This window comes from Bison bison, unplaced genomic scaffold (assembly GCF_000754665.1).
Source record: "Bison bison bison isolate TAMUID 2011002044 unplaced genomic scaffold, Bison_UMD1.0 scf7180017864479, whole genome shotgun sequence".
Classification (NCBI taxonomy): domain Eukaryota; kingdom Metazoa; phylum Chordata; class Mammalia; order Artiodactyla; family Bovidae; genus Bison; species Bison bison.
In genome coordinates, this window is record NW_011495039.1 from 2,465,863 (window position 1) to 2,492,414 (window position 26,552).

The following is a 26,552-nucleotide window of genomic DNA, read 5'->3' on the forward strand; positions in this document are numbered from 1 at the left end:
TTTTTTTCAAATTTCCTAGATTTATTAGGTGAAAGCAAATGGCCCCTTGTTCTACAATTCCTATCTACCTGTTCTTTGGATTTTCTTCATTTTCCTAATTTCAATTTGTTTTCAGGAATAAACCTTTAATTTCAATGATATCATTAATATGTATAAGAAAACACCACATTTCTGTTTAAATGATAACTTATACTGTATTATGTCCAAAATAATTTTGTAGCCTTACTGATTTCACTATAATAAATTCAAGAGTTGTACTGCATGTCAGATTTTATTTCTATAATTATACTGTCTGTCAGATTTTGAAACTTTGACTATTGAACATGGGGTATAGGGCAATAATCCTAGTCACAAAATGGTATTTCATATAGCTCCATAATAAATAAAATAATTTTCTAAAGATTGATATTTTAAGTTTTTATAGTGTCATGACAAACAGGAATTTCATAAATACTTCTTCAATATATGCATGATTTTATAGGACAGCTAGGGAAGTTATGACCAACCTAGACAGCATATTAAAAAACAGAGACGTTACTTTGCCAACAAAGGTCCATCTAGTCAAAGCTATGGTTTTTCCAGTAGTCATGCATGAATGTGAGAGTTGGATTATAAAGAAAGCTGAGCGCCAAAGAATTGTTGCTTTTGAACTGTGGTGTTGGAGAAGACTCTTGAGAGTCCCTTGGACTGCAAGGAGATCCAACCAGTCCATCCTAAAGGAGATCAATCATGAATATTCATTGGAAGGACTGATGTTGAAACTGAAACTCCAATACTTTGGCCACCCGATGCGAAGAACTGACTCATTTGAAAAGACCCTGATGCTGGGAAAGATTGAAGGTGAGAGGAGAAGGGGACAGTAGGAGATGGCACAGGACGAGATGGCTGGATGGCATCACCGACTTGATGGACATGAGTTTGAGTAGACTCTAGGAGTTGGTGATGGACAGGGAGGCCTGGAGTGTTGCAGTCCATGGGGTCACAAAGAGTCGGACACAACTGAGCAACTGAACTGAACTGAAAGGCCAAATATAAGAGCAGATGATCTTATATTTTGAAAATATATTTTTATACATAAGAAATGTTTTGTATTTTATAACTTCTTTTTATAGTTGTTTATAAATTTTAAATTCATGCCTTTTGTAAAAAATAAAACTAAAAAAAGGAGAGAGACCTATCACATTAATATATCCAGGCCTATGATGTAATTTTCAAATGGCAAAGAGAAATTTTGATATTTAGATGGCTTTATTAAGTACTTGCTATTACTTGCATTATCCATTGCTAGAAATTTTCAAAGGAGGCAGTTTAAAAACATACAATTAGAAACTCAACTTGAGACATCTCCTTAAAGGTTACTAGACAGCAAATGTGTGGATTTATCTATTTTAAACTAATGAAATTGTCATGGTATTGGTATACGCATATATCTCTGTAAAATGCAACATCTCAAATGCCATGATCTTTTTTCAGCAATTTTAACATCGAGGTATAATAATGCAACATGAAATCCTTTTTTTGCTTCTAAATGTAATTGATTTAATCACTGAATTTAAATGCCTGGAAATTGTTCTACTTGCTGGTGTTTGAATGCCAAATTCATCATCTACAGTTCTAAAATGAATGTTGCAGTTATATTTAGACAACTTAAAAAAAAATGCCTTCTAAATTACCCTACATAACCCATAGAAATGTCTATAAAATGTATAATGCATGACAAATGTCCATTTTTATCAAATTTCAGGTGTGGGTTAGTTGCTCAGTCGTGTCCAACTCTTTGCAACCCTATGGACTGTAGCCCGCCAGGCTCATCTATCCATGGGATTCTCCAGGCAAGAATACTGGAGTGAGTTGCCATTCCCTTCTCCAAAGTTACAAAAGGTAATTGTAACTTTTACAAGGAGTAGGAAGTGTTCGATTCTTATTATTTAAATATCCTTTGTGCAGTTTTCTAGGCAAAACAGTAACAGCACACATAGGTTAATCCCAACTCTTCGAGAACTCACAATCCCCATTTTAATGATAAAGACCTTGAAGCCAATAACCTTATTTATTTTCAGAAACAAAATTCAACTTTAGCCAAGCTGTCACAGATCTCAACTCATTTGTTTTCTTCAATAAGTTCGGCTTGGACTGACCTTCTTTTCCTTTCTACTTCTTCAGAGTTTTCAAAAAAATAGATAAAGTCATTTGATATAGAGAGTCCATGACAGTTAATCACATACACAGTTTTACCCTCTAGCTCCTAAAAAGAATGAGAGTTTTAGTCTCCCCAGTACAGAGTACAGACATCAAATAAGGTGGGGTAGGGATATGTGCAGTGTAAGCTTATTTGGGGGGAACTTATACATAGTAAATTTCATACGAGATAATGAAGAATAAAAAAATATGTTTACACTAAGTATACAAAAGTGGGGTTATGCAAATAAAACAAAGTGCTGGAATCTGTAATATTAGCCTTCATGAAGTCCCACCATCAGTTTTTTCCATATCCACATACTTCCTCTATTATTTTTTAGTTTTGGCTCAGTGGTAAAGAATCCGCCTCTAACACTAGAGCCGCAGAAGACGTGGGTTCAAACCCTGGGCCAGGAAGATGCCCTGGAGGAAGTCACGGCAACCCACTGCAGTATTCTTGCCTGGAGAATCCCATGGACAGAGGAGCCTGGCAGGTTACAGTCCAGAGGGTTGCAAAGAGTTGGACGTTACTGAAGCAACTTAGCACAGCACTATTTTAATTAAATGAACTTATTTCAAAAATGAAATTATTTAAAATTACAAATTAAGAAAAAAGTACCCCTTACCAAAAAGAAAACAGCAGCCACTGTACATATAAAAACTATCACACTTTAAAATATTCATCTGAGTACAGCTCAGTTTTCCTTCAGTGGAGTATATGCTACCCTGAGAAATTTGGCCCAAAGAAAAGAATTAGCATTGGTAAATGGGAATGAAAACACTGAAGATTTTATTGACAATATCATACGTTAATTAGCTTTTAAAATAAACTTTTCTATCTGTATCCATATCTGGGGTAGACAGTCACCTAGTTAATGAGGTTTCAAGCAGGAAGTCCAGCTGCTCCTGACAGTACCTCCCTTAGCTTTTGGCAAATGTTTGAAATTCTACGGCTTGAATGTAATTACTTTTGCTCACTGGTTTTCAAACTTTTTAAAGCAGTCAACCTTTTTTTTTTTTTAAATGAAGCAGTATTTTTAAGACCAGTAAATTAAAAATAAAATTAGAATTTTATGTCTGCAAATATATTTCAGAGGTTCAAATTGCTAACACCTGTGATATAGTCACTCTATGGGAATAATGGAGTTATTATGAGGAGGGCAGCTGCAGCGTTATAGGCAGCCTATTTTTTATTGATTTCTGGAGTTCTTTTGTTGTTGTCGTATGACGTCGTATGATATTTTGATCAAGCTGCTGCTGCTGCTAAGTCACTTCAGTCATGTCCGACTCCGTACGACCCCATAGATGGCAGCTCACCAGGCTCCCCTGTCCCTGGGATTCTCCAGGCAAGAACACTGGAGTGGGTTGCCATTTCCTTCTCCAGTGCATGAAAGTGAAAAGGGAAAGTGAAGTCGCTCAGTCGTGTCCGACTTTTAGCGACCCCATGGACTGCAGCCCACCAGGCTCCTCCGTCCATGGGATTTTCCAGACAAAAGTACTGGAATGGGGTGCCATTGCCTTCTCCAATCCTGATCAAGACAGACACGTAATTGTAAATGACATGAACTTTGTACCTCTCACTTGACAGTCTTGCACCATTCTGCATTCCTCCTGGAAAATGGTATAGTTAGACTTTTATCTTCAAAGTTTAAAACCATTAGAATACGTAAAAACTGCTTACATTACTTGAGAGGTCCTTGATGTTAAAAAATAATTTTTACAAGTATCCTTTTAGTATAGTTTTTCAACTTTGTCAATAAAATTTACTTGCTGCATGCTTCAGATGTTAACTCAAAGTTTCAATTAGTCAAATTTGTCTTATTTCTGCATATTATCTGAAACTGTTTCAGTTTCATCGTTGTCTCTTTAGCAGAAGTTGTGAGCATGTTTGTATCATAAATCTCTGTTAAAACTCCATTGTAGTACAAACTTCTTATTTGGCGGAGACAGTTAACTAATGCAATTTCCTATAACGCAAAAACTTTTCTAAGTGACTTCCATTTTCATTAAAAGTATTAATTACATTATTATCACCACCTTGTTTTCATTTCCTTTGATTGTTAAGCTCTGTTTATTGCTTGTGCCAAGCAAAAGTACCTGAGCTTGCTGGCCTTTTAGTTGTGATTCACATACACTGTGGTGGTAATGTACCCATTTGTACAATTTTCCTCATTAAATATACAATGATGTATATTAAAATGACCATTGCACAGCTAGAACTTTCCAATTAATGTCACATTTATCTATTTAGTCATTTAGACATGTAAATGTTTACAAACATGTGTGTAGAAAGAAATAACCATCATGTTCTCCATCTATCTACAGATCAATCCAGCCACTGGGAAGAAGAGGGGGTGCAACAGGAGGAAGAAAGGAAGCTGCTTTGTGTAGTAACACAATTTGATGATTTAAGAATAGTCAATATGACAAAATGTTTCTATAGAATGCACTTTACAGGGTTTTGTTACAGGTTTTCTGCTGTTGTTTCAAAATATGACAGAAATGAATTATAAACAAGAACTACAGTTATAGCTCAATGGAACACAGTATGAAAAATAATGGTTTAGCTGAAGGCCTTTGCTTCTCTTAAAATGCAAATACCTCTACATTCATGGGCAGTCATTTATATATTAATGTGAAGGAATTTATTAGATATCTTTCTGATGCTCGGATTTAATGCAGAAGAAGTGGAGAAGAATATTTACTTAGCAACTGAAAGAAATGGGAAAGACTATTAAGGCTAAGGGCACTGAATATCAAATTTAATGATTTCACAAATTTGCTTAAAGACCATGCTGTCAATATATGATACACACATTCGTATTTCCTAAAGAAGTAAAAGAAAGCAGACAACAAAAATAAAACAAAAAGACCAATGCACAAAGAAAATGTCTGAATTAGATAAATGTACAAAAATGTTTCAGAATTGCATCCAACTGTTCTAGAATATTTTACTAGAACAATAATATAATTAAATTAATTACTTATAATTTTGATGAACTCGAATTAAATCAACCGTAAAGTTTCCAACAAGTGAATTTATGAAGTGAAGATACTCTGATCTGATACTCTCAGTGTCTTCAAAGATTGCAAGCAAATAAATTGTGTAGGAGTTGCAGATCATGTAGGGCAAAGTATAAATGAGTATGTCATGCTCCAAACCTGATCTTGTACCTTATATTTATGACATTAAAAAATTAAAACAAACTTGCAAATTTTTTTCTTAATTTAAATCTTTCCACTAAAGAATTAAACATTCTTTATTTCAAGAATCAAGTTAGATATGCTCCCCCACCTCCCAACCACCAAAACTTCCTAAAGTTTATGGCAACAAGCTTACATTTTAATACAGCAAAAATTTAGTTTAAACTTCAAATCCTTTACAGAGCCATATCAGAAAGTTGCTAGTTAATATTTAAAGAAGTGCATCTTGAAAAGAAGACATTTAAATTATTAACCTATTTAATTTATTTAATTCTATCCTTCTAAGAGTGAAATTATTAATTTGAACCTAGGTTAAATAAGAAAACTTATTGGACTAGAATTATATTCTCTGTATTTCATTCTACAGACAATACCTGTCCTTTTATGTAAATTTGAAAATACAGTTAGATTTAAAATACTGATTGACCTTTAATACTATTTATTATTTTGGCATCAAGAAATTGAAAACAAGATCAAATGATAGAAACAATTACCATTTCAAAGAGGGATACATGCAGATATTTTAAGTAGTAAGTTTCTTTCATTGCTGATAATTAAGTATAACATTTAAGAATTGATAGAATGAATGTGAAATCAAAACTTAGAAACATTTTGAGATATTCTTAACTATTCTGTTGTGAAACATATCAAAATGAAAAAATCTTGATAAAATTAATAAAAGAAAAGACTGGTTAATATAGAAATCTTTACAAAAATATTCAGCTGATAAGGTAATTTTAAGCATTAACCTGCTCTAGTATTCTTGCATGGAAAATTCCACAGACAGAGGAGCCTGGTGGGCTACAGTCCATGGAGTCATGAACAGTTGGACATGACTGAGTGACTGAGCAAGCATACTGATCTTGAAGTAAAATTAATCCAAACTTACAAGCACATTTGGTACAGAGAGTAGAAAAACAGTTTAGCCAAATCCATTATAAAGCATGCTTTTGTACTAATACAACTTTTGAAAACTCTGATTTCTGATGTTTTTCCTGATCTTTGTACGCCCTGGTGGCTCAGATGGTAAAGCATCTGCCTACAATGTGGGAGACCTGGGTTCAATCCCTGGGTCAGGAGATCTCCTGGAGAAGGAAATGGCAACCCACTCCAGTATTCTTGCCTGGGAAATCCCATCGACGGAGGAGCCTGGTAGGTTACAGTCCATGGGGTTGCAAAGAGTCATACACAACTGAGCAACTTCACTCACTTGTACTGAGAAAAATGCATCCTTAAGTCACAAACTCTGTAGTTTCTCACTTCTTTCTTTCCCAAGATTATGGAAACTCAAAACCAACAGTTTCATAGTACAAAGCAAGAAGATAGGATGGGAAGAGAGACCTTTTTCTAGAGTTATAGGCACTGACAGTCTATACTTCTGGCTGATCTGTCTGTTCTTCACACCAAATGTGTATTCCTCAGCATACCAAGGGGAATGAATGAGGTCATGAGTGTGTGCTAAGTCACTTTAGTTGTGTCTGACTCTTTGCGACCACATGGACTATAGCCCACCACGTTCCTCTACCCATGGATTTTCCAGGCAAGAATCCTGGAGTCGGTTGCCATTCCTACTCCAGAGGATCTTCCTGACCCAGGGATCAATCCATGACTCTTATGTCCCCTGCACTGATAGGCACGTTCATTACCACTAGCGCCACCTGGAATGCTAGATCCATAGTGAGTCTACAGACACTTATCCTGGTGGAGCACAGCCATGAATTTTACAAACTTTAACAACATCTCATTGGGTAAACATAGTTGGCAGCTGAGCACTGAGAATCAATTCAGATACACACCTGAAATATCTACATACAAAGGACATGCCAAGTATTAACATATAGTGATCAAACAGAAAAAATAAATGTAGAAATTATTACATACATATTATATATATACACACACACATATATATATAACTTCTTTTTTAACTCTGTGGATTATATTATTATATGTTCTCATTGCTTCCCTAGGGATAGAAGCAGAGATTTTTAGGTTTTGTCTTAGTATGGTTCTTGAACTAATTTTTTAACTTAGAAATTTTTTAGAAATCTTTTTAGAAATCTACATTATTAGTGTCAACAACCCCTAGAAATAAATAGTTATACCTAATTCCCCTCATTTTAAAATTCATATAGCACAAATTGATTCATTTTTTTCTATGTATCTCTCCAAAAACCATTTTTCTCCATGTTTTCATGCAGTTATATTAATTCTGAATATAAAGCTTTTTAATTAATTTGGTACACACTTTCTTGCATTAAATTCCACAACTCTATAAGATTTGTCTTTTTAGGATCGCCAATGCATTTAATAGGCATAAAAACTTTCTGTTATTGGCAGGTTGTAATAAACACTTTCAAGAGGATACTTAATTGCTTCCTCGTCAGTTTTTTTCCACCTTCATGGTCACCAAATTTCACATTACAGAAGTCTCTACTGAAACTTGAATCAGATACCTGAAGACACCAAAACATGAAGCTATTTCCCACCAGCATCAAGCTGATCAACCATGCTCACATTTTATATCTTTATTTAAAAAACAAATTTTTATTTACTTTATTTATCCCATAAGTTTGTAACCACTTCCCATTTTGTCTTTGCTACACACGGCTGGGCCAATATGTTTTCTTGGGCATCTGAATGCCATCAGTGGTTTTAGGTAGATTCTAGAAGGCTAAAAAAATAGTATGGATACATAAACTGGGACATGATCAATTATTAGAATACCACCAATTTGGTGTCTATGTAAAATCTATCAACAAGAATTAGTTGTCATGTCCCAAGGTGAACTCTATTTCAGTGGAACTGAAAATTAATCCATCACTATTGCACCCTATTTGTTAGCCCTTTACCTTTTGTTTTCCAGGCATTCCAAGTTTTACTAAATTTCTGGAAAAATAGAAGCAGATAATCAAAACTGACCATGGGATATTTAAACATGCCATTATATATGATGTTTATGACAACAGCTTCATGTAAGAAAGCCAAGAATAAAACTTGCAACACACCTCAGGAAAAGTGTTAATCTAGGCCCTGGTTATAGCAACTCAAACATCTTAACCAAGATGATCACATTCTAGAATTTAATGTATAACACATCCTATATTATAATCTACTAAAAACTCACATACATGTTACTTCCTGTGTAAAGAACTATATCCAGAAAAGGAGAATAAAGAGAAAAAGTCCATGAAAAAATACACAGTTACATGACTTTTAGAATCTATTATGATATAACAATCTCACTTGTGTATCTAATATCATTAAAAATATAACCACATAAATATACAGGCTATAGGGAAATGGAAAACTCTTTAATTTTAGAGTAGCCTTCAAGAGCTGATTATTAAGCCACTTAACAATTAAATGTTAGAAAACTTACCTTGACTTGCAAACTTCAACTCTTTGGCATCTATGAGCGTGGTCCTTTTGTCAGACCCTTTTTTCTCTATTCGGCGATGGCTTCGTCTTTTCTTAGACTCTCCCCAAAGATTGGACCCTCCATGCATGCTGGGTATATTCAAAATAGCAATTCCTTCCAGAGAGATGTTTATTAAATCAATCTGTACTCCATCACACTGATCAGAAAGATGAAAAGAACAGAAACAATTTGGTAAGAATTTTTAAATCTATAATCTTATCCTTTCTAAATTAATCTTTATAAAAGATAAAGCAGTCAATAACATTTACCAGGTGTCATGAATAGTCTTTAAAAATGATCAAATTAAGTCATTGACGTATCTTTGTTTACAGAACACCTTTGGAAGGCACACTTTAGTGTCTGCACATATAATGAGCTGCAGATTTCCAATGCATTACAGAGGTTGACTCTGTTAAGCTTGGTGACATTTCAGACTGAAATTGTAATGACTGCTTCCTATTTAGAACACACTCCAGGGTTTTATTGGGGAAAAATTAAGAAACAGAATTCATAATTCAGGGTCTCATTTTTGGGGAGCAGAGAAAGAAGTGGCTTAAAGACTTTCGAAAAGAGAAGGTAATTCAAAGAGATATGAATTACACTCAAGTGGCCAAGGATATTTCCCTGGACTAGATTAAGTCCCAAGCACAGTGTCAAAGGCAGAGAGATGCACAGCTATTTAGATGAGTGTGGAGGAGCAGAGAGGCTGAGCAAAGGAAATGCCAAGATCAGCCTCAGTAAAAGGAATTCCCATCCTATCATTACTAGGAACTGCGGTAACAAAAGACTGAAAAATGAAACCAGTTAGTCCAGCCAGATTTTTTGTTTGCTGGGTGATAAGACATCCTTCACCCTTCTGACTGTGCAAAATAGGAAACATTCTACCAGACAACGCTATTCAGAATGGTCACTGTTTATTTTTCAAATTTTCTATACATTTCCACTGATGGATATGGGTGGAAAGTGACAAGGCATACTGTATTTTTAAAGTATTATTATTTATTCATTTGCTTTGGGTTTTCTAAAACGATCATTGGAGTAGTTTATAAATATATCCCAGATATTCCTCTGCCATTTTTAGTTAGAAGTTAATATGAGCAGATTAACTTGCTTTACCAGTAAGTAACCCTATGCTTTACAAGTAAATATTGTTAGGAATATGAACTTCACATATTAAAGTATAGCTTCAGTGGGATTGTTTATTTGCTGTGTTTTTATTACAGAAAAAACTGTGGACATAATTTCATCATTTTCTTTCAAATAATAATCATTGATTTTTGAACTCAGAAGAGATAATCTGCCACCAAAATTATAAAAACAACAAAAAAATTAATTGTAAAAAAACAATGAAAAAAACCACAAACCTCTCTTCTCCCACATTTTCCTGATCATACTGAATCTAACACTGAATCTTGTTCACTAAGATATAAAAACTGTGAAATAAAGCAACACATCTTGAGCCTACTTGGAGGAGCTAGAAACAAATTCTAGAGACGGTGCCAAGTTTTCATTCAATTTGTTTCAACGAGGGTGAAACCAAGATCTGGGTGATGCTTTTCTTTTCCGCCTTAGAAACAACTGATTTTTTCCCTCTTCTTTTCATATATTAAATTAAGACGATTTCTTTTTACTAAAGAATTCTGCTCATGTGTACACTCACTTACTGCTATATATTCTAGATAAACAGATATTAATTTCATAATTAAAAGTAATCTTGTGTAAATACCCTGCAGGCCTCCATGAATCAAACACATACTGTGTGTCAGGCCCCCCACCGTCTTCAAGTGGAATGTACTGGCTGGATAATTAGATAGTACATATTTTTTAACCTTATTTGCATGCATATTATATCTTTTGCACACTGACAAGCAGCAGTAACAACAAAAGTCAGATTACCACAGGGAATTCCCACAAAGAAGTCTTCATTCCTTATAATTTGCAGCCTAAATTAAAATAATTTGATCTTTGACAAGGATGAAATGTCAAGCAGAAGGGGGTCCTCTACAAGCCACGGCCTGTGGCTTCTGAAATCTGCCTAATTTATGTCAGTCACTTCTTAATACATATTTAAGTATTACACGAAAAAGATGATAAATATGCAATCTGACACCTTTGGTATTTCCCTGCTGTTAATTTATAAAGGTCTGGCTTCCCCCAAACTGACTAAAATCATTTAAATAACAGAAGAATTGTGAAATAAGCTGGAGTTGGGGCCTGGCTTCCATTTTCACTCAATATTGAACACAGCAGGCAGTACGCTAAGACAATTATTTGACTAGGCCTCCGAACCCCACTGTGACAAGTTACTTTCAGAATTAGTGAAGGAGCATTCCTTTGTTCATCTGCAGAAAAGGAGAGCATGCTGCAAATAGGTTTTTTTGTTTGCTTTTAATTGAACTCAGGGAATCACATGTGACAACTTAAAAACATCAGTGTAGACTATTATTCATGTTTTCACTCTCCATAGTCTTGTCACGTGTAGGTTTAAGGAAATAGTAAGCAGCTCTCTGAAAAGTCGAAAACCTCCTTAAGAAATCCCAAAGAAGAAGGACCGATGAAGAACACTGAGGTTCCTATGAAAACTGGACAATGTTCTCACATAAATGCCTATTTATTAATAATTTGTTTCCACTAGTTTTTGACCGCAGGCTACCTTCGTCTGTTGGCTTTAACACTGTGTTGATTAGTCTGGAAATTTCCAGAGCTGGTTCTGATGGAGACCAGGAGTGGTGGCATACCAGTTTGAGTGCATGGAAATAAAAGCTGAAGTGAAGGCTATGAAATATAAACAAGTTATAATACTGTGTCAGATAATATTTTCATCCACTTGGAAGATTTATGATTTTTAAAAAGGTAGCTACAGAGGAAAAGAATTTAAAAGCTAACAGCCTCAGTGAGTCAATAAATCCTGAATATTTTTATTATGTTGAAGAAAGGTTATTAACATATAGTACTCTAGGAGCCATTTGCAGAGTGCAAGGTTGTCAGGCCACTGTCCACTCATTTCAGTTTTGAAATGGAAGATCTTATTCTAGAGACAAATTTACCAAAAAGAAAAGAAAATGGTTTACATTTTTCTTCAAATATATTTTAATCCTAGATTATAAATATACCATGCACCATACTACACAGAAGTGTTAAAGACAAATTTTTATATGTGATTTTAGTGTTTGAGATTCAGTTAATGAGCATTCAAAACTTGTGAAGAACTTTGAAGAGCAATAAATGTGCACAACAAATCTGATGAGATATGATTAATGATAAACTGTAAATATTTTTTCATAGTGACTTTAATTCTATGCCCAGGTCAGATAAAATTATTCATAATTTTACTTACTAAAATGTAAAATATTGCTTTGTTCATTGTTTAAAATGACATGGTGTAAAATGACTTAAATAAACCTGATTTTTAAAAGAGTTTCTGCAAACTTATAGGTAATTCATAGCACAGAATTACGTTTTACAGAAAACCACAGCAGCAAATCTACAAGTTAAAACAGACACATACACATAAGTGGCTCAACAGGACTTCTGATATTTAAAGGCTGTGTACTCTGTATTTCACCAGTGATTAAGCTCCGTGTTTTTTGAAATGCATTTTAAAAGTATTATCCACAAAACACACTGTAATATAGGGACTCAGAATGCCTTTTAGGCAATTGTAGTATTAGCTGGTAATCTGGTGATGGTGATAAAAGTGCTGATTACAGATAATCGCATAGTTTTTTTTTTTTTACAGTGGAATGGGAGACAGCAGGCAAAGGAGAGGAAGATGGAAGCACACCGCATACCTGGAAACAGGAATATTGAGAAACTGGTACCATGCCTGCACATACACAGCTGCTGAGCATGCTGAGAATAACAACAGTGCTTTGGGTTCAAGATATCAAGCACTAGCCATAAGTATTAGCAGAAAGCCACTTTAATTTTACATGTTTCTCTGTTTAGGAGATTCTGTGAAAGTCAGAAATTATAGTTGGGATATTAAATTTCTCACTAAAAGCTATTAAAAATAACTTCAGGTAAATATAGAAATTTCACCTGTTGCTTACCTTTTACCTGTCTCATTTTTTCCTTACCCTCCTCAGTAAGAAAATATAAAATATATTTATCTTAATGAAATGGTAACACTGTCTGACCCCCCCACCAAATTTCTTATTTTTTCCTGGAATAAGGAGGTATTTTTTTGTTTGTTTGTTTTGGACTTAATGAATTCAATTTTTGTTTCCTATGATCATCTTGGTTGAGGTCCACATCTTACTGTTTCCCTTCATTTTTGCTTCTAGAACTGCATTTCCCAAAAAAAAAAAAAAATCAAAAAACAACACCTGTGTAACTTTAGAAGCGAGGGAAGATCTTTTGACTATTCTTATCAGTTATGTGTACACACACATACATACACACACATGTGCACACATATAGAAAGAGGGCAAGGAGATACTTTTGGAGGTGATGAGATGTTAATGGCTTTGATTATGATAATTCCACAGTATTTCTTTTCTCCAAACTCATCAAGTTGTCTACATTAAATATGTATAGCTTTATATACGTCATCTATGCCTCATTCAGGGTTTAAGAAAGAATATTCATCCGCAAGTTTTATTTCTCCCACTCCAAGATAGTCTTTTGGAGGGGGAAGGCTGGGCTCAGGTTCTCTAAGTACATGCTGACATATGATCCAGGATGATTTTGATATATGGGGCATAGACAAAGCTGTGAAAACCTGCCTTGCTGCTGCTGCTAAGTCGCTTCAGTCGTGTCCGACTCTGTGCGACCACATAGACGGCAGCCCAGCAGGCTCCCCTGTCCCTGGGATTCTCCAGGCAAGAACACTGGAGTGGGGTGCCATTTCCTTCTCCAGAAAATCTGCCTTACTACTGCCTTTAATAATTTTGCTTTCTGGGTTACTGGTCAATCAGAATCTTGTCTTTCTAATTCTGCTAATTAACTTTGTGTCCCTGACACACTTCTTGCAATTTGTTAATTCTTGAACTCATTTAGGTTTTATGGAAATGTCTAGGTTTTATGTCTTAATCATTAAGACAAAGCTCAGGGTTGGAGGATGGAAGTTTTGGCCTTAAAATAACATCCTCCCAAGTCTCACCAAATACCAAAAGACTGAAATACTTTGGAGAATGGGGCATTTTATTCTCTCATGAACCTTGCCGGTACAAAGAGTAAATTAAAAATTCATGAACTTCGTAAGATTCAATCCCAGTTGACGACATGAGAGTGTTAGGTACATATCCATGCTCCAGATAGTTTAGTATAAATGTTGCTTTTAATATATTACCTTGTAAATTTAAATTATTAATTTAATTTTTAAATTTCTTTATATTCTGTTATGAAGTTAGAAGATAAGAAACTCTTCACGTTAAAAATTTCACCTTTGTTAAATCTCTTTCACTGTATTTGGGCAAACTCCAAGAGACAGTGAGGGATAGGGAAGCCTGGCATGCTACAGTCCACTGGGGTGCAGAGTCAGACACGACTTAGTGACTGAACAACAAAAATATGTGTGTGTGTGTGTGTATTCATTCTCCAACTGATTTGTTTTCTTAGATTTAAATATTTTGGCAGCAAGCAATACAATTCTTTTTTTAAATTATGAAAAAAATGCTCATATGTCTCTGCGGTAGAGAAACAATAGAATCTCTTTAAATGAAAGGATTTGGGGGAAGACTAAATCAGGCAATGGATGTGCATTGCTTAACACCAAGCATGAGGTATATTTAATAATTGATAAATCTTAATATTATTATTATCAACTATTATTGTTCAGTCAGTCGTGTCCGACTCTGCAACCCCATGGACTGCAGCACACCCTATTACCCCTTGATATTAACATTATTCCAAATATTCACCTTCTTTGGGGAAAAAAAGAGCTTCCTAAATAAAAGAGAGATGTGAAATAAAGGGTCATACAGCAAATGGTTTGTTTTGAAGAAGCTGTCATTAAAATATATATCTATTACTTGAGGTACTCTTGTACTGAAGTGCTTTTATTCTGTTATATATTTTCAAACCATAGTTGGTATAATTTTAGGCCAAACAGGAAGCGAGAGCAAGCAGAATCAAATTTCCAAATTGCTGTTTTTATTATATTTAATTAGGAAGTAACCTTGAGGGTACAAAGGCGTATATTCTGCTAATATGATAGACTGGATTCATTAAAAAGTGAGTAGAGAAGCAGATTTTACATCACCATCCATACACACAAACACACACACAAACCAAGTTTTAGAAGTAAGATAAATGCATACAAATTATAACAGTATTTCAAGATATACAACAATAGAATGAGGAGTGCACAGCGCTGGCTCTGACTTAATAAATGCTACCGTGGTGGTGGCTAGAATAAGGCAGTAAATGTAGAGCTGGGAAGCCAGACTTGGAGGACATGTAGAAACACGACCCTGAAGAGTTCTCAAGATGTAAAGCTTGGTGGAACAAAATCACTGAATCTTATCACTTGTAATGTTAAAATCAATGTTTTCCATACTTATTTTCATCACATGTCTTTTGCTATATGATATAAACTTTTCCTTGAACATTTTTCACTTTGTGACTAGCATATTACTGTATGATAGATTGATGTGTTTTCTTTTTGGAAATTAAGACTTTACTTTTTAGAGCAGTTTAAGGCTCATGGCAAAATTGAGGGGAAGGTACAGATATTTCCTGTATACTTCTGTTTCTACAAGTGCATAGCCCCTCCCACTGTCATCATCCCCTATCCGAGTGGTACATTTGTTACAATTGATGAACCTACCTCAACACTTCATAACCACCTAAAGTTTACAGTTTCCATTTGGGTTCACTCTTGGTATACATTCTATGGCTTTGAAAAAATGTATAATGACATGTAGTCACCATCATTATATCACATAGAGTATTTTTATTGCCCTAAAAACTTCTGTGCTTTGCCTGTTCCTCCCTCCCTCCTCCTTAATTGGCAATTGGAGATCAGCCCTGGGATTTCTTTGGAAGGAATGATGCTAAAGCTGAAACTCCAGTACTTTGGCCACCTCATGTGAAGAGTTGACTCATTGGAAAAGACTCTGATGCTGGGAGGGATTGGGGGCAGGAGGAGAAGGGGACGACAGAGGATGAGATGGCTGGATGGCATCACTGACTCGATGCACATGAGTTTGAGTGAACTCCAGGAGTTGGTGATGGACAGGGAGGCCTGGCGTGCTGCGATTCATGGGGTTGCAAAGTGTCGGACACGACTGAGTGACTGATCTGATCTGATCTGATCTTTTACTGTCTTCATAGTTTTTTCTTTTCCAGAATATCATATGCATTATACAGCATATAGCTTTTTCACCATGACTTCTTTCACTTAGGAAGATGCATTTATGTTTCCTTCATGTCTTTTCAGTTTGGTAGCTTTTCAGCCCTGAATAATATTCTATTGTCTGGATATACCACAACTTATTTTTCTGTTCATCTGCTAAAGGACCTCTTATTTGCCTCCAAGTTCTGACAATTATTAAATAAGTTGTTATTAACATCCATGGGCATGTTTTTGTGTGTACATATGTTTTCAGCTCCTCTGGGTAAGTACTAAAGAGTAGGATTCCTGGATCATGTGGTAAGGGCATGTTTAGCTTTGTAAGAAACTTCCAAACTCTCTTCCAAAGTGGCTATACCACTTTGCGTTCCCACTAGAAATGATTTAGACCCCCTATTGCTCCAAATCCTCACCAGCTTTTGGTTTTAGCAATATCTTAATAGCTGTAGAGCAGTATTTCATTGTTGTTTTAATTTGCATTTTCCTTATGAAATATGATGTGGAGTGTCATTTCACCTGCTCATTTGTCATCTGTGTATCTCCTTGGGTGAGGTATCAGTTAAAGTCTTTGGCCCAGTTTTCAATAGGGTGGTTTATTTTATTATTGTTGAATTGTAGGGGTTCTCTGTATGTTTTGAATATACAAAGTTCTTTATCAAATATGTCTTTTGCAAATATTATTTCTTAGTCTGTGACTTGTTTTCTCATTCTCCTGACACCATCTTTCACAAACCAGAAGTGTTTAATTTCAATGAAGTCTGCCTTATCAATTCTTTCTTTCTTGTTTTGTGCCATTGGTGTTGTATCTAAAAGGCATCATTATATCCAATGCCATTTAGATTTCCTCCTATGTTATCTTCAAGCTTTAGAATTTTGTGTTTTACATTTAGCTCTGTGATCCATTTTCAGTGATTTTTATTAAAGGTGAAGGCCTGTTAAGAGGGTTTTTTTGTGTTTTGTTTTTTTTTGCCTGTGATTTCCAGTCATCTCAGCACTATTTATTTAAAAACTTTCTCTTCTCCATTGTATTGGCTTCCCTCATTTGTCAAAGAATAGGTGATTATATTTATGGGAATATATTTCTGGGTTCTACAATCTGTTTCCTTGCTTTGTCTATTCTTTCACCAACATCACACTGTTTTGATTATTTTCTAGTAAGTCTTAAAGACAGATAATGTCAGTGCTCCAACTTTGTTCTCCTTCAATTTTGTTTTGGCTATTCAGGTCTTTTGACTCTCCAGATAAATTTTAGAATTAGTTTGCTGATATTCACAGAATAATTTGCTGGAATTTGGGGATTGCATTAAATCTTTAGTTCAAGTTGAGAAGAACTGACATCACTATCACAGTGAGTTTACCTAACCATGAGCATGAAGTATCTCTCTCAGGTAGTTTTGTTCTTCAATCTATGTTCAGTCTATGTTCAATCTATGTTCAGTGGTAGGTGAAGGTAAAGAGAAGTGAAAGAGGTTTCACAGTATTTACCCTATATTACCCCACTCCAGTACTCTTGCCTGGAAAGTCCCATGGACCGAGGAGCCTGGTGGGCTGCTGTCCATGGGGTCGCTAAGAGTTGGACATGACTGAGCGACTTCACTTTCGCTTTTCACTTTCATGCGTTGGAGAAGGAAATGGCAACCCACTCCAGTGTTCTTGCCTGGAGAATCCCAGGGACGGGTGAGCCTGGTGGGCTGCCGTCTACGGGGTCGCACAGAGTCAGACACAACTGAAGACTTAGCAGGAGCAGCAGCAGCAACCAAAAGCCACACTTCAATTTTTTCTTTTTCATTTTTGCCTTTTGCTACAGATTTTCTTTAAACAACAGTTTTTGAGGGCAGAAATACTTAAAATCTACTATATAATGAGTTTTTAAAAATTTATATGCACATATAGCTATATAAGTATATATATAACATATGTATACATTTATCATCACAAATACCAATCACAGAAAGTCCATGTTGAGCCAAAATCCTTGACCTTTTGTGAAAATAATCCTTTTCAGGATTATGAGCTGATTCAGTCATGAAGGGCCTTTCCCGTACCATGACAATCCATTCTACCTGTAATACTTTGATTTATTTATCAATCATGATGAGGAAAAAGTCCAAAGAGATATAGTCTGAATTAGTACCACTTTTGCTGTTATTATTATTAACAGTAAATTAGAAAGCTGAGATAATGAAGAACCTAGCCAGATGATCATATTTCTCTGTGGTCCCTAACTGCTTTTGTCTACCAAACTTATTACCTGAAGAGTTGCCACTAAAGATTTAGGTCTCAGCTGACAAGTTGTTTCTTTTTAAAATGAAAAGTGTTAAAGCCAATATTTCTCAATTCACATAAGCTAGTCATTAGGCATCCTTGTTTCATGATTCTGTTCATTTGTCTTTACTACTTATCAAAATTTAACTTTTCCTTTTTCTTTAACCCCTAAAATCCTCTAAATAAATCTAAGTCATTTTCTATTATAGCTTGTCTCCAAATTTTTAGTCCTACAATGTATTTAATTTTGATAGACATATTTGCTCCAAACCTTTTTAAAGTCTATCTTTTCTTGCTATCTTCACTCTCTTTCTTGACTTTTTCACTTTCTACAAATGTAATGGGGAATGGCAACCTCAGGAACTGAGAAAACCTAACTAATGAATGGGTATGGGGAATGGAAAAGTATATTTTTTAACCTTTATTCATGAAAGTAAGTACAATTTTAGTGAACTGTATTTGTAAAAGTTATATGATATTGAGACCTAAAAATAATATGTTTTTTCCATGTATTCTCCAACTTTTTTCTTTCCCTTCAAGTACTTTCTTTTATCTTACAGCTTTCTGTCCATACAATATCCAGTGATATCTACAGTTATTTCCACCTCTCAATTATTTTATGCTGTATTAAACAATGCATACTCACACTTAGCTTTTCATTAGTATTTCAGATAGTGCTAGATTTTCAATAAGTGACAGAAATGACATTTTAGAATACTGGGTAAAGCTATGTGGATTGCTAAAATTCTAACTTCTTCCATGGGCTATCACAACAAAGTAATACACTCAAGCCATTTCATAGAATTATAAAGAGAATTCATTTTCTTACTTCTATTTCTACAGATTCATGTAGCTTCTTGCAGGTGGCTGAGAAAGTTTCAGATGTGCCAAACTCAAAATACCAAAATTTGTTCTTCATTCTGAAAAAGGAAAGGAAGAAGCGGCTTAGGCAATTATTAATAACACAAGGTATTTTTAAAAATTGAGTAGACCTGTCTTGTATTATGAGTGATAGAAAAGGTGTGAGGACATGTACCATCTGTTATGTAAAAAATGCTCACATAATTTTCAAAGTTTAAGTGCTATTGTCAAATTATGTGATTGTCCTGGAGGGGATTATAGGGATGTGTTGATCTATAATAGTGGTTGCTCAGATTTTAAAATATGGTTTTAGTGCTTATGATTTGTAGCTAGGTCTTAGACAACTTGATTTGAGACCAGCCACTGTGTAACCATAAAGAGAAAGAGAAAAAAAAAAAGCATAGACTTTTCATGAGATCTTTTTTTTTTCCTTTTTCAAGAAACTGAACTGAAATATGCTCAATTTTTCTAGATGGCTATGCATTGACTAGAAATTACCATGATTGGAAAGCATATTAAACAGAAAAAAAATAGTTATCCACAGGGTAAAATTTAGCATTTTTTAGATAACTATCAATTATCATTAAAGATACTGTCCTCTGTTACATGAATGGCAGTGGGAAATTATGATACAGCCTGATAGAACTAAAGAAGTAATAACAATATTTTATCAGCAAACAAAGTTGTGAAGAAAATATAGTTTTAAATTAGTACAGTATTTAATCTGGAATTAAGATATTCAAAATTTATTTTCTCCCAGAAATCAGTGACCATATCTTGGTTTCTTTGTACAGGTAATTAAATTAATGATCATTTAAAGTAATTGTACAAAGGATGACTAGATTTTTATGTAATCTTGTACTGGATCTAAAAATTAATTTTCACAAAAAGCTGCAGTTTTTAATTATACATAGTCTAACATACTGTCATGCCCTCAGTTAGAAGAAAATACAGGTAAAATGAGATATATGTTTTCACACATGAAGGTAAAACAAAAGAAAATTTTTATAATGATATTCAAATGTCTCTACAACAGCAAATTATTTTTTTCTTTATAAACCCTGACATGTGATTTTCACATTAGAATGTAAAGCATTTCGACAATTAAAAAAGACACTTGGCAGGGACCTTACTATTTAATGCAAATACTATTACTTGTTATAAAAAATGACATGGAGTACTTATTGTTATGCTGTGTTGTATAGAGTTCTCTGATATGAAATATGAATTATAAAAATAATCTTATCTACCTAGACACATCCAATAATATTTAATTTCCTACAAGGCTTATTTGCTTACAAAACTTTCACTTGCCTTCTTGCACTAATCACCATATTAAGGCCGATAATCTAAAAACCAAGGTAAGTTTCAGAGGATTCTAGCACTATGAATTATCATTCTTTTTCTCGAGACTGTCTTCCTTGCATATGGCCTGATTTCATATGTCTGAGTAGATAGAAATAGATGATAACTAGTTAGAAAAAACAATGACAAACATTTAACAGTAAGACCTGTGGGTCTAGGCCTACATGTATGTTTATGTTAAATTAATGAAAACAGTCTACTTTATAGAATAAATGTAGTTTTACAATTTTATACATTGGTTGAAGTTTAGGAAAATTAAAAATATTTTCCTATTAATGCACCATTATCATAAAAAGATACCATTCAATAAACTGATAGGAAGACATTGTTCAGTATCAAATAGTATCTAGACAATCTTTGAATATTATTTAGTATATATTTTATGCTGCTTCTATTTGGAATTGTCTTTCTACATTCAAAAAGTTTTCTAATAATACTTTTCTGTTGCTGTTTTATCCAGACCTTCCTGGATTCATTTATTCATCACTCATGCAATCAACTTTCAGTGAGACCATTCACTTCTATATTCTGTGTTTATCCTAAAGATACAACTATGAACATGATTATCTTCGTCTCTAAGGAGCTCAGGATGTTAAAGGTTATGGGCATATAAAATAATTAAAAAGCGAATTCTCTAAATTAAATATGACTGAAATATTGTGAAGAAACACTTTGGTGAATCTCCTGCTTTTACCTGCAGGGTCCAAAAAGCTTTAGAAGAGAAGGTGGCATCATAATGGATAAGCAGAAGACAAACAGGAGGAAAGGGAGACAAGTTCTGGAGCAGGTTGTTAAGAGTTCAGTGTGACCTGGGGGGTAGGGATGGGAGGAGGGAGGGATGCTCAAGAAGAAGGGGATATATATACACTCATGACTGATTCCCAGTGTGGTATGGCAGAAACCCAACACAACATTGTAAAGCAATTACCCTCCAAATTAAAAAAAAAACAAAAACAAAAACGTGCAGAATGACTTAAAGAGATTCCTAAGCGTGGGCTAACTAGGCGTATGCCAAGTTAAGGGGTTTAGACTTGATATGACAGATTTACAGGATGCTATAGAAGTCTGTTAGCACTGGAGGGATGTGGCCAGTCTTGTTATATGGATAAAATAAAACTCACAGAAATGAATAACTGAGTGGCAATGTCGAACTGTTAGTGCTATGGACAGAAATGTGGTAACTGGAATAGCACAGGTGAAAAATAACCAAGGGGCAAGGAAAATGGAAGAAGAGGCTCAGTTTAAGAGACATAAATTCGGGTGCATCAATACGAACTGGTAGTATTAGATAACACTAATTTCTGCCATACCTGGGTTATCTCTGGGGGTATATGTGGGGATATCAAAGTATTACTCCAGGAAAAAAGAGGGGGGCTATGAGTTCATGAGTCTACATTTTGACAGGTTTGGTGATATTTTCAAACTTCACTGTATTGAAGTTTGAAAATTATATACATGACTTCAAATTGCATGTAAATGATTACTCCCAACTTTTTTTCCCAAAGTTCTTCATAGCTTAACCGGGATGATGAGGAGATTGTATAAGCTAACCAAGATATACTTACTTTAGCAAACACATCACAAGAAACAGAAATTCTGAGAATTTACATTCAGGCTTTATTCACCATATTAGTTAGCATTACTGCTCATGTGCAAAAGCTGCTTTAAATTCTCCATTATTACAACCATTTTATGTTTCACTTAGATAAATATATGGAGGCAATAAAAAGCACATAGGATCAGATTCCACATGACAAATTAAAAGCTGTTAAATTTTATTTTTTTCCACCAAACTAGTTTTTAGGTTGTAGAAATGCAAAAAGCACATTTAAGCATGTATGCTACTTATTTTTATCACTCACATTAGAAAATGATCCAAATAATTCAAACTCAAATTTGTCAGAGGAAACATATAGCTTTGGATTTGAAGAACAAGGTAACAGGACATTTAACCCCCTATGAAATGTTCACACCACAGTCAAATTTATTGTATCCTTAGACAAGTTTCGTGATTACAGGTATGATGACATAAGTCCTCCAAAAAAAACACAGTTATTCATACTATTATAATTTTAAGCTGTTAATATATTAAATCCTATTTCAATGAATTTAATTGTAGGTCTACAGCCTTCAGTTTAATATTTAAAGTGCTTGGCTACCAGATGTTCAGGTAAAAATGAAATTGACATTCATTTGCCAGGCATTTATTTTTCTTGCTACCAGTAATTTTGCTTCTTTTACACACTCTCAGGAAAATGTGAACTATCAGAGATATTGCTCAGAAAGACAATTATTCTTGTCACAATGAAATGTAGGTAATATTTAGTTCCACAAGTTTTGTTCAAATAGGCATTTTAATTTCTAGCAATATATTTAACCTTAGAACTTGTCTTCCTGGTTTACAATTTTTTTTAAAACCTTTGTCTGCTAAGTAATGATAATGTAGCAAACATAAAACAAAACAAGCAAAACATGAACTGCCAGTGCAATTCCCAAAAAAGAATACCAAAGAACCTAATTAGATATGAAGTTCACTTTAGCAAAGATACAACATAAAAAGGGTGAAATTGCTTCATTTACCTTACTGTAGCAAACTTGAAAGTCATAAACACAGAAAAAGTTTTAATTCAGTCAAATTACTCTTAAATATCATTTTTTTTCTTTCACAGGTGTGCTTTTTTTTTTTTCCATGTATTTAGTGGTGATGTAGAAGATACTGGAAGGCCATTTATATATGTGTAAAACTGAACAGACACCTGAATCCATTCTCAGACATCCGTAGCTAAGGGATTATATCTATACTATCTGAATAACATGCTCATCAGATAAAATAAAATTCTGACCTTTGCTTTTCAAATGAAAGCAAAAACATGAAGCCCTCAGTAGCTTAGTCAAAACGGATTTTAAATGAATATTTTTTTACTCATTAAGCATGCTTCAAAAACCTCATTTATATTAGCTTGCTTTCATTTTTGCCCTGTTATCCTGTTATGTAAGCATTTCAAAGTCATTTCAAAACTTGTTTTAAAATTATTTTCCATGGAGAACAATGCTTCTGACATTTCAATAACTTTATTTTAATAATAAAAATTCAGTCTCACAATTTGATGGAATACTCTAGAAACAGGAATTTTGAATTTGGCTAACAATGTTGGTGATGAGAGATGTGGCACTGTTGACCTATAGCAATAGGGTAAGTGTTGAAAGTGGTGCACTATGTCATAAAACTCAGATCAGGTTTGGTTTTCACTGCCAAGAGACGTTACAACAAACACAAGTAATAGGGTTACTCATTCATTCCCAAACGAGGTGAGGTGTTACTCTTAATATGATTATATCTTATAAAAAGAACTACATTTCATTGAAACCCTCAAATCTATGCTTTTTTTTTTTAAATAGGAAGTTATACTCTCTCATAGCAAAAGAATAATGATGATAATACCAGTTCATAAGGAAGAAACATGGCTGTAATGACTACAGTGGAGTCACTTTATATTCATATGGAAGACGGCAAACTTTCCTCATATTTGCAAACAACAGGTAGAGATACATTTTTTGAAATGACATATAAAAATGCTTGTATCTAATGTGCATCCTTAAGGCACACTTGTTAAGCCCTCAGGAGACAATGAAACATGCTACAGAAACTTCAGACAGAATCATAAAACATTCTAACTTAGTATGTAAAAACAAAAGAGATGGGTAGTCTAAAAATGCAATTTTTAACCTGGATTACTTGTATAAGATTAAAGTTGCTCATATGTAAGGTGAAAGCTGCTCTCAAAGATTGAATATTTTAGTATGTTTTAATTCTCTGGAAGAAAGAAAAAGAATATGTGATTATATAAGACTACTTTTATATAAGAGGACTTTCTTCCTTAACAGAAAACAATTATTTCTTTCCTAATGTTCTTTCTCCTGCTTTTTGATTCCCTGGTAGCTCAGTTGGTAAAGAATCCACCTGCAATGCCAGAGACCCCAGTTCAAATCCTGGGTGAGGAACAGCTACCCATTCCAGTATTCTGGCCTGGAGAATTCCATGGACAGAGGAGCCTGGCAGGCTATAGTCCATGGGGACGCAGAGTCAGACACGACTAAGCAATCTGCACTAGAAAGAATTAGGAGTGTTAGAATGGAAAAGTATAAAAGCAGTACGATGAAAGTGAGAGAGGAGAGTGAAAAAGTTGGCTTAAAGCTCAACATTCAGAAAACGAAGGTCATGGCATCTGGTCCCATCACTTCATGGCAAATAGATGGGGAAACACTGGAAACAGTGTCAGACTTTATTTTTCTGGGGTCCAAAATCACTGCAGATGGTGACTGCAGCCATGAAATTAAAAGACGCTTACACCTTGGAAGGAAAGTCATGACCAACCTAGATAGCATATTCAAAAGCAGAGACATTCATTACTTTGCCAACAAAGGTCCGTGTAGTCAAGGCTATGGTTTTTCCAGGAGTCATGTATGGATGTGAGAGTTGGACTGTGAAGAAAGCTGAGTGCTGAAGAACTGATGCTTTTGAACTGTGGTGTTGGAGAAGACTCTTGAGAGTCCCTTGGACTGCAAGGAGGTCCAACCAGTCCATCCTAAAGGAGATCAGTCCTGGATATTCACTGGAAGGACTGATGCTGAAGCTGAAACTCCAATACATTGGCCACCTCATGCGAAGAGTTGACTCATTGGAAAAGACTCTGATGCTGGGAGGGATTGGGGGCAGGAGGAGAAGGGAATGACAGAGGATGAGATGGCTGGATGGCATCACCGACTCGATGGATGTGAGTTTGAGTGAACTCCGGGAGTTGGTGATGGACAGGGAGACCTGGTGTGCTGCGATTTATAGGGTCGCAAAGAGTCGGACACGACTGAGTGACTGAACTGAACTGAATGTCATATTACAGAATCTAAAATTCTAAAATCCAAAATCTAAAAATCTAAAATCTATATATAAATACATAGTAAGACCTCAAAGAACAAGGATAATTAATAATTAAATCAAATGTGTCTAAACGGGTGTTTAAGATGTTTAGAACTTAGTATCTTTTAAGAGCAACTAGATCTCTATTATTAAAATAAGTATTTCATAATCATAAAATGTTCTTAAAGAAAATTGTTAGGGAGATTAAATGAATCTGTGATAGTAATATTTGTATTGTCATTCAGCATGGCACTGTCACAGGTGAACCCAAAGAGGTTTAAAGTCACTCACCCAACCTAATATGGGAAGCAGCAAAATCTAACTCAGAAATTCTACCTTTTTTCTCATACTGCCTCTTATTAAATATAATAATGAATGCAGCATCACATGAAACCTTTTTCTAAGCCATTAGGGAAATGTTCAGAGAAGGCAATGGCACCCCACTCCAGTATTTTTGACTGGAAAATCCCATGGACGGAGGAGCCTGGTAGGCTGCAGTCCATGGGGTTGCTAGGAGTCCGACATAACTGAGCAAATTTACTTTCACTTTTCACTTTCACTTTTCACTTTCATGCATTGGAGAAGGAAATGGCAACCCACTCCAGTGTTCTTGCCTGGAGAATCCCAGGGACGGGGGAGCCTGGTGGGCTGCCGTCTCTGGGGTTGCACAGAGTCGGACACGACTGAAGTGACTTAGCAGCAGCTGGGAAATGTTAGAGGTCAGATGGGTGATCATCACTAAATGACTCTTTTGTTCATATTTCTATTTTAAAAGTATTTTTAACTCCCCTTTCTTGAAATGAGTCAATTAAAGGTGACAATGTAATCTAGAGCAGACCAATGGGACCTGAGAGATGTTCCATTCTAAAAAAGAGACATGTAGAATGTGAAAGCAAGGCTCATTCTTTCTCAGATGGTAAAAAATCTGCCCACAATGTTCGAGACCTGGGTTTGATCCCTGAGTCAGGAAGATCCCTTGGAGGAGGGCATGGCAACCCACTCCAGTATTCTTGCCTGGAGAATCCCACGGACAGAGGAGCCTGGTG

General features: G+C 34.9%; 1 protein-coding gene across 1 annotated transcript in view; it reads right to left on the reverse strand.

Annotated features, from left to right (window-relative positions):
• DGKB (diacylglycerol kinase, beta 90kDa) overlaps nucleotides 1-26,552 on the reverse strand; it is an 873,198-nt gene that overhangs the window by 196,985 nt on the left and 649,661 nt on the right. Inside the window, exons 21-22 of the mRNA XM_010862153.1 lie at nucleotides 19,195-19,285; nucleotides 8,765-8,960 (exon numbers count right to left, since the gene is read on the reverse strand). Of these exons, the coding sequence (XP_010860455.1) occupies nucleotides 8,765-8,960; nucleotides 19,195-19,285 (287 nt within the window). The remainder of the gene's footprint in view (nucleotides 1-8,764; nucleotides 8,961-19,194; nucleotides 19,286-26,552) is intronic.